A 10,468-nucleotide genomic window follows, 5' to 3' on the forward strand; every position below is an offset into this window, starting at 1 on the left:
GAATCGAAATTCTGAATATAATATTTAGTTTATCATTTGTAGGCACAACACAATAATTGAATGAATGAATTCATACATGAAATGTAACAATTTTGACAAACTTATAAAATAAATTAGTCGAGACATGATAAAAAAACATTTTAATATAATACGACAGGGCAGGACGGGACACAAGGGCAATGAATAATTACCAGAAAAATAAGGCCTTTCAAATTCAAAGTATAAGAAAATTCTACGAAGTAGATTAGTCATTATGCATGGAGAACATTCAAAATATTTTTTTTAACATCAATTTTAGATTAACTCACGAAATGAATTTTTTTTATATAACGTATAAAAAAATATACCACAAAACATACTTTTACATATATGACAACACGAATATAAGAATGGGTGAACGAACAAGTTTCATCAAAAGGAAAAAAAAAAGAAACACACAATACATGTTGAAAACACGTATTTATTGTAAAAAAATGTATTTATACAAACATTCAAGAGTTAGATAGTGAGACGACACGTGTATATATATACTTATCTTCAATCACCTAATAATTTGCATAATTAAAAAATTATATGGAAACACACCGAGGGAAAAAAATAATATAAAAATTTGATAATCACATAATCAAAATTATTGATTTTGGGTTTCCATGCTTACGAAAATGGATCTCTATTTTCTACACACCAAGGAATTAATCAACTCTATCTACTTACAACCGTTGGGCTGCTATGTTAATGCTTTAGCTACCAATTGAATTTTTGTGGGAAAAAAATGGATCTTCTCACCTATTTTCCATTAACAAACTCCAACAACCTAAACCGTCCTCGACTGGAAGATTGAGATCCGGCAGCTCAAACGATGTTTCGTTGCAACTTGCCATTGCCATATCTTGTCCTTCACAACATCCAATAGGTGTAAGCAGTTCGTTTTCTTCGTGCACTATGCATGTATGACAAGCTACTTCTCTTTCCAGGCGTGCCTCTGAGATTGCATCGTTTGGTTCGATAGTCATTTCCATTGCTGGGTGATAATCGAACTGCAAAGTAGAGAGAAATGGGAGTAAGAACTAGGAATCCATACTTGGAAGCACATGCAGAAAGTTGTTCTTTTCACCTTCGTTCTCTTAGAGCTTTCTTCTGTGGCTCTGTCTTTCTCGAATTCGAGCTTTCTGCTCAAAGTTTTGTTTTCGGTTCTGATGTTCTCGAATTTGAGCTTCACAATCTCCAATTCCTGCTCGATGAGCATAGTGGCAAGCATTTCAATAAAAGAAAGAAATGTTCCAAATACAAGTATTGAGATGTACAACAAGTTAGAGAACACACATTCTTTAAACTCTTGTTTTCCTTTAAGTGTGAACTTATCTCCTCTTTAAGTTCAGCTAATGTCTGCATACAACCAGAAGTTAAGCCACTGTCAGGAATAAATATAGCAATGGAATCCCTGAAAAACCCCAAATCCAAGAGATGTATAAAACAACTATTAATCCTCGAACTTGACCCCTAAAACTTTTTAGAGTCCATATTAGACCTTGAATTTGATAACTTTCCCCTTTTTAGTCCTCTTGATGACATGATACTCTGAGATTGTGCAGCGTGGAACGCTCTTACAGTGCCACATCATGACCAGAATTTAAGTTTGACTAATGTTGAAGGAAAAAAGTACATCTGCCAAGTTGAAAAAATGATTAAGTTTAGGGATTAAAGGCTGTTTCATCACTTAATTATATATATATAAATTAAGATACAGTAAATATTTTCAAGCCATCAATATAATACAATCATGGACTCCAAGATTACTACCATTGCCATCAATGGAAACAACAAAACGCTAAATATGGCGACATAAGCCCATTCCATGTATGAAAAACATACAAAGTGGGGTGGTCAAGAGTTGGTGTCTAATATTTAAACTTATAGGTACCCAAATTGCCATGAAACCAAAAAAAGAAGGCAAGACTCCTAGTAAATAGGAGTCTTGGTCATGGTTAACCCTTTTAAAAAATTAATAATTCAATTTAATCCCTTGTAATCTCTTGGTTGAATAATAAGAATACATTTTTGATCCTCTCAAAAATAATTTTTTTAAAAATTTCATCTAGATCCCAATACAAAATTTCTAACTTCATCATGATGGAGACATAATGTAATTTACACGTAGACCATAAAACAACTAAAATACATGGAAGAGGTCAAAATGTTGAAAGTGCTTACTTTTTTCCTCCGAGACCGCTTGGGAGGGGTAATCTCCTTTGTCGTCGCAACCTAAATAAAAAACACGTGCGCGCGGAATTAAGATAGTCAACAATCATATTCCTTGGTCAAATTCTGTCATTAATCCATATACTATGTTTGATCAAATTTTGTCATTAAGCCATATACTACATATAAATTTAGTACATTTACTGTAATTATCAATTAGTCATTACACGTTTTTTTTTATGAAATATAGATAATTAATTATGACCTCAATCGCATATGAATGTCGTTCATTTCACATGGAAAGACCTAACTTGTTGAGTCCTCATCGGAGTTTGCAAGATTAGGAAAACTTGATTCCTCTAGTCCTAGGGAAGCTTGGTTTTTTATAATACCAAAAAAAAAAAACAAACTAAATTACAGGACTTAGAATTATCAAATCCGATAACGAAAAGTAAATATACGACGTCCAATAGCAAAATGTCTACCATACCGAAATTTAAAATTCATAACTCATAATATAAAAGAACATAATTACATTGAATCCATTGAGTGGTTTCAGTAGTAAAAAGGATATTGTTCTTACTAGAGACTCGAGCTTGAGTAGTTGTGTCTGCATGGTGTGTGCATATTGTCACTAGGCTAAAAAAATTCTAAACGGATAATACCTTGTAACCACCCCATATTATTCACAAAAAAAATAACTACATTATAAAACTTAAAATTATCAAATTCAATAACAAAAATATCTATCATACTACATTATAAAAATTAAATTACAGAGCTTAAAATCATCAAACTCAAAAACGAAGTCTACCAAACCGAGTGCCCAAAAGAGGGAGTGATATTTAGGGTTTGGTCGAACCAACTAATAACCAACCAACCAACAAAATGGCAGAGCTTGTGCCATAAATTTGGTGGCAAAAAGTGGTCCCCACTTGACCCACAGTTTCCCACCTAAATGTGGTGGTATTTGTCTCCATTTCTACATGCCATCCCAAAGGGGTACACCTTTTTTTTATCCTACCAGTCTGTTGACTCTCACGTATCACTGCCCAATCAGAAAGGGGTATTGGGTTTTCCGTACGAAAGCTGTCATGTGTATTCAATGATATACTATGAGGACACGTCAGAGCAAAGAGAAAAAAAAATCCTTCTAGTTGAGAGCGCACTGAATCATTACCTCTCTCCACCTTTGATGAAAACAGCCAAATAGAACGCATTTTTTGAAGTATATGAAGCGGAAAGCCATTCACATTAACCAACCCTAAACTACACTTAAAAAACCTATTTTGCCACGCAACCGATAATTCAGGCCCATCATATTTTATGTTTTAACCATGTTGTCCCTCGAAAACTCCTAATCTTTTGACGATTGTTCAGGATAATTTCGTCATTTTAACGTAAAGATATTGACCCTATTCGGTTTGATTTCAAATGTAACTAAAACTAAGTATAATCAAGAGTTCAATAAGATTATAGATTAATCCAAATTAGTATATCAATAGAACATAATGACCAAAATGTCCAGGGAGAGGAGGGTGTTTTAGACTTTCCCAGAAGTGGATATGACACGGGGAGCATTGTGAGAATGATGAAAAGACAAAATGTGAATCTACGCGTTGAATGGAAGTCACCGAAATTTCTCTTCGAAGAATAAACGAAAATTATTTTTAAAATAGAAAAGGGCATTTCGGTCAACGCATGAATAAATCGGTTCGGTGGCCGGAAACGATGCTCGATCTAATGTAGAATGAAGTTGAAGTCCTAAATTTTTTTTTCCCTAAAAGTAACTACGTCAAAAATACAAAACACGGCACCAAGACAAAAAAACTAGCGAACTGAAAACCAGAGTCAACAACACGAGTCACCGAGTCCCAAAAAAAAAGAGATACGAACCTTAGATCTAGCGTTTTCCACAGGCTTCAAAGGAGGACGGCTAGATTCCTCGGAACCGTCACCGCTACCGCTTCCGCTAACAGACACGCCACCGCTCCAAGAAAGTGGCGTGTTGGGGCTGGCACGTGTCGGTTCAGCTTTATTCTTGAGAGATTGCTTGGACCGGCGTTGACGGACGCTCCATTCGATTTGTAAAGCTTGGGAGGTGGCGCTGCCTGACCGCGGTGGCGGAGACTCCGATTGGAAGAGGCTGAGTAAGGCCCTTGCCGCCAACGTGGAATCGGTCAAAGCTTGTTTGACCCAATCATCTTCACTCATACTCCAACTTGGTTGAGTTTTCCAAAGAGGAAAAATGGAAGCTTAAAGCAAGGAATAAAAAGAAAGAAAATGGCAGCGAAGAAGAGAGAAAACGAAGGGAAAAAACATATGTTTATATCGATTATCGAAAGAAGAAAAGAATAGATGCTTGGTTTTAAAGTCATGCGGATTGGTTTTTAATTTTAGTCAAAACATTCTATCGGTCCCTGTACTTTGGTAAATTTGACATATAATCCATGTATTTAGAAAGTTAGATATTAAAATCTCTTATGTGTTCACTAATCGAATCTTTATTCACCCGAAATCTGTTAAAGGTAATGTTTAAACATTAAAATCTCCAACATATTTGTTGATTATCTTAATATAATTATATTGAACCAACGTCGAACGTTCTTTATATATCATATATTCATATATGCATTTGAATTTCAAAATTTTTAGAGAATTTTGTTGTAAATAAAATTTCAAAAGAGAATTTTCAAAGAGAGAATTTCACAACACATAAAGATAACGTCTTCAAATGGATCTTGAATATCTAACATCTCTCAATTAATTGCGATTTGTTTGACATGACCTCTTACAAGTCCACATGATTTGTCAGAATCAAATATATCGCTAATTGACTATATTTACCTAATCTACTAGCTTATGAGTAGTCAGAGTTACCACACACCTGACACCAACTTGAAAAGTCACCACCACACACTCACTCCCCTCTTTTTTGCCTCCTCCTTATGGAGACAAAATATTTAGATAATGACCAATACTTGATCCACCATCGATTGTGACTCTCTATCTAAATCTAAAAAAAAATTGTCTAAGATGACTATAACCCATTTGATTTCATCAACTAGTTAATATTTATTACAAGTCATATTTATCTTTACGTGTGTCTCATAAAAAATATTAGCAGATTGATGGATCATTATCCTTATGAGTAAACCTTCTGATGCTATAGTAATTCTTAGATGATTGTGGACTATAGCTCAAGAAAGGTGACAAACTTTCTATTATACTAAAATTTTATATTTTCATTTGGTTGATATATTTTAAGGAATATGGTTCAAATGCGTTTAATGCCAATAAACACGTTAAGTTGGCAAAATTTTGACGGAAAGTACTAATTTAGATTAGGATTTGCAAATGGAAAGAGGTAGAGAATTTACGATTTTCAAGTATAGGATTAAATCTCAAACTTTGTTAAAACTGTAAGGACTAAAGCCATATTTTAATTTTTTAACTATCTAAATAATTTTTGGACGGTAATATGACACGTGCCAAAAACTGTCAAGAGTTCTAGGTCACGTGATGTTTGGATTAGTTAGGACTTAAAAGGTCAAGATGTTAATAAGTATGGCTTAAAGCTTTCTCTATAAATTGTGTATTTTCTTCTTTATATTTATAAAAATTCAAAAATAAATAAATACATTAAAATTGTAAATATTGAATATAGTAAACTATATTTAGATATATTTTATTATCATTTATATTTTTATTTATTAAATAATCATATTTTCTTAAATATTTTGATAAAAATATTAAATACTAAGATAAGCGCTACGACAAAAATCTAAGAAATTAATAATAGTTACTCAAAAATATAGAGATAAGATTAATGTAATTACTTTACTTTAGTTAAATTCTAATTCAAATCCGAAGTTGGCTGTCAAATTTGATTTCAACGTTAGGTTGATTAAGTTATTTTTCTTTGTTTTCTTATATTTTTTTAGGTCGTGAGTTATAAACTCACTAGAATCATCATATTTCATTCTCCTAAAGTTCTCCTTTCCCTTTGTCTTTAGGTATGATTATTATGATTAATTTTTTTTAAAAATAGTAACATGGTAAATTACTTTTTTTCCAACGCTCAACTTTTTTCTTACTCATATTTTTATAATTGAAGTTTAATTTTTAAAATTTAATCACTTAATTCTCAAAATACTCTTATTGTAATCACTTCATCGTTCAACAATTAATGATATTATGACATAGAAATTTACATTAAAATAAAATTGTCTTGGAACCCAACTGAAAAATAAATTTGGATCAAAATAATGTCATTTTTTTATTCTTATAAAAAGTTATTTTCCCCTCCTTTTTATTTATTATTATTTCTCTATTTCTCTCTCTATAACATGAATCAAACTTAAATTTCGACCACTATGTTTGTTATTGTTCTGACCACTATCGGCCAACAGCACTAAAGGTCGACGAGTCTCATAATTTCTCACTAAATTTGTCTCGCCCTTTTTGAATAAGAATTTGGTATCTGTTTAACTGGAAAACACCATGAGTTCCATGAACACATCTTTTAAAAAATTCAATCTATTGAATCTCACCGTTCGACATCACTTTCGACCACTAATATTGTCGTTAAATTCATTTTTTTTATTCTTTTACAAGTATTTCGATTTAATTTATTATAGAAATTTAAAAAATATGTTAAAAAATCTTTTAAACTTTCAACCTTTTTCCTACAACGACTTCAACATCTACGGTTACATCACCACAATTTTATAATATATTATTCTTATCACTGACTTTCGACCTTTTCTTTTTTGCGATTCTTTATCTGGCTACTAAAGCGGTGAAGGTGAACATGAGATTCGTGATCTAAAATGGATTATGGTGTTTAGGGTTTGATTACGCTCTAGGATTTAAGGGTTTATTGAGATGTGAGGTTTAGGGTTTAATTGGGATTTATGGTTTAGATGAAACAGATGTCAAATTTGAACCTAAGAGATTAAAATAGGATAATCTAAAATTTCTAGGTCCAATGGTAGCTGACAACCACGGTTGACGTGATGATTAATATAAAAAATATTAAATCAACACAATTAGATAGATAAACGGTTTAATAATTAAAGCACAAATAATTCAATAGACGACTGAATAATTAAATCATAAATAATTCAGTAGTTCAATGATTGAATTAAAATTTTATAAACTTCCTTGAAAAAATAGTAAGAATTTTTTTTAAAGATAGTACTTTGTATTAATAAATGTAAAATACACCACCTCAAGACCCTCGTTAAATTTTTTTTTTTAATCTTAGTTGGAGGAAAAAGAGTGAACCAAGAGGTGGAAGAGAACTAATACAAGGATGCCACAGTGCCACAAACATTACATACCTCAACCCACAACGGAACTCACACAAAAACCTATACATACCAAATAGTATGATGAAATATAAATAGAAACACCATCAAAAACAAAAATCAGGTGAACACAATAACTAAGATGCAATCCGAAAATAAAGGCTGGAAACATAATCGCCAAAAACTTCTGATCACTGCAAAACACCATGACTTCCTCGATCATCAACCCAGCACGCATTATAACATAAACAATCTTTTAGGAGCCATAGATCCTAAATTCAGAGAAAAATCTCCTAGAACACAACCTTAATCTTTGCGCAATCCCCGACAATCGATCGCCAAACTCTAACTTAATTGCAATGATACTACTTAACAACAAAAGAAAGCCATATTTTCTTTAAATCCGAGTCTGATAGAGACCTATCAGATAATTCAGATGAATTTAGATCAGATTTCAACAAGTTAAATCTTTCAACGCACGATCTTTTTTAAATTTCTCAGCTTTCGATATTACTTTGTCTTGAATATCCAATAGCGAGTTAAATTTATGCTGCTTCCTATTCATCCTATTGGTCATCACCTTATAACTAGAAATAACATAAATATTCGATACAAGAGACTTGGACAAAGACCACTCCTCCACTGTTTTAAAAAATAACAACTTTGAACTCGGACCATCCAAAAGCCTTAGACTGTTGGAAGATGGCTTAGGCTGCCAATGATTGGCATCTCTATTAGAAACCGGAACTCCAATGCTCTCGTCAATGACATTGACCGAAAGTCCAACACTAGGCACAATGGGCAATTCAAAAACATTGCTTTGAATAACCGCACGCCAATCCAACTTTGTACCCATTTGCACCTAAGTATCTATCTCTATTGCATTCTACAGTAGAAACTCTTTAAATTAATACTCGGTAAATTAATAAATTCTCTAAAATAATAAATTTATTCGGTCTCGATTTGGGCCAATGTAAAAAATTGAAAAACTCGATAAAATAATAAGATAATAATTTTTCGTGAGATCCATTTATAATTTTCGGTCCCAAGAAAATCATAAATTAATAATTCATAGAAACTGAAAAAAATATATTACACTCTATTGAAATATGATTCAATAATTGTCTGTTTTCCTTTAAAGTTCAAGTCTATTTGGAGCTCATTATTAATTTAAATCATCTCTTACAACGTAATTCTAAGAGACATAGACTAATTTGTCTTTTTGTTTGATATGTATAATATAATTACTTAAAAACTCTTTAAATTAATAATTATTAATTTATCGATAAATTAATAACTCTCTAAATTAATAAATTTCTCCAGTCCTGACATTATTAATTTATAGAGTTTTAACTGTAATAATAACCACCACTCCAATTACAAAGAAGTGCTTGCTCCACTACACCATAACGTGATGTCTGGGAAACAAAATCCAAGCTGCCCATGCTAGCTTCAACACCTTTTTTCAAAATCCCTCCTTATTCTTAATCCTATTCATAGGCGTAATTGGACCATCAACCGTATTATCATCGAGACCAACTTCCAATTCCACTACAGGACCCACTTTCGACATAATATAAACCTCCTCCGCATTGTCATTGCCACTCCTTTGACATAAATTAGAATGCACAACCTTGTTCAAAAGAACATCCTTGTTCTTAATCCTATCAGAATTCGAACTTGGACCCTCAACCGCATTAACATCGAGACCAACTTCTAATTCCACTACATGAACCACTTGTGGCATATTAAAAACCTCCACCGCATTGGAATTGTCACTCCTCTGACATAGTTCATCAAACACAACCTTGTTCATAGACGACATCACCACCTCTACCGCTTTACCGTCGACACCATCACACAATTCCACTAAAGCATCCACGTGAGCCATCCCTCCAAAGTAAAATAAGTGTTACTCCTCTAATTTAAATCAATGAGCGCAGCTGCCCCATTACGAGCTGCCTGAGAATCTGATTCGTTCACCCATTCCTCTTCAATACGAAGACCTACATTTGCTTTCACATGAGAAGTCAATCCGCCACAACCCTCCAGCTCGGGGAGCTTTTCTGACGAGACACCATCGATCTATCCCACCAAGGGATCCGGGTAAGCAACTTCCTCTTCCAACATCAATGAATCTTCCCATACAGATTCTGGGTTGAAACAAGGTTCAAATTCTGAAACATAAACAGTAAAAGACCTATCACCGACTATCAATTCAACAATATATTCCACTCGAGCTTCAAAGTTCGTAATAACCTGAAATAAAGCCCTATCGAACGAGCCAGGATTTAAAGTACCTTCCTCAATGGAGATGAGCTCACCCCATTTTCCTGCAATGTTTCTGAAAGTTGAAAGACTCCATGCAAACGGTGGGATCCCTTTATACGATAGCCATGCCCGTCGGCTTCTGTATTGAAAAATATCCGACCACACTTCCACTTTGTCAAAGCATGAATACAACGCCTCAATCTGATTATTTAGGGTGAAATTCATACTCTCTTCATCTTCAAAAATGATTAAAATTGCTAATCTGCTTAATCTCATAATTCTCGGACGTAAAATACCTTCCTTGTGCATGATAGCAACCAACTCCTTCATTTTGATAAATTTCCTACACCAACCAACCAAACTATCTCTAAGAGTTAATAGTTTATCCTCGTCAATAACACCGACAATGGGCGCCTAAAAAGGATTAGCATCCTCCACTTTACTCTTGGCCGCAGCTGATTTTGAAGCAGAAAACTTCTTTCTCCATAAAGCTTCTCAAGGTTGAAATCTAGCCATAAAAACTCTAACTTTGTTGCCATGAATTCTATATCTGTCAGCACAGAAGATAGCCTTCCTCGCATCCTCCAATCTGGAAAAACGAACAAAACCAAACATGCTTCCTCCCTTGGCTCTTTTGTTAGGGATGAAGGAATCAACCACCTCGCCATATTTATAAAAATTAGCCA

The 10,468-nt window shown here is 33.4% G+C and overlaps 1 protein-coding gene across 1 annotated transcript; it reads right to left on the reverse strand.

Annotated features, from left to right (window-relative positions):
- Positions 1 to 722: 722 nt before the first annotated feature.
- Positions 723 to 4,525, reverse strand: LOC120214272. Its single transcript, XM_039212214.1, has 6 exons — positions 4,096 to 4,525; positions 2,212 to 2,262; positions 1,324 to 1,386; positions 1,115 to 1,231; positions 946 to 1,037; positions 723 to 912 (listed from the first exon to the last, which is right to left on the reverse strand). Exons 1-6 carry the CDS (start codon positions 4,411 to 4,413, stop codon positions 783 to 785), a joined length of 771 nt encoding a protein of 256 aa, XP_039068145.1. The 5' UTR covers positions 4,414 to 4,525; the 3' UTR covers positions 723 to 782.
- Between the last annotated feature and the right edge of the window lie 5,943 nt (positions 4,526 to 10,468).

The sequence above is a fragment of the Hibiscus syriacus genome, unplaced genomic scaffold (genome assembly GCF_006381635.1).
Source record: "Hibiscus syriacus cultivar Baekdansim isolate YM2019G1 unplaced genomic scaffold, ASM638163v2 tig00000758_pilon, whole genome shotgun sequence".
In the NCBI taxonomy this organism is placed as follows: domain Eukaryota; kingdom Viridiplantae; phylum Streptophyta; class Magnoliopsida; order Malvales; family Malvaceae; genus Hibiscus; species Hibiscus syriacus.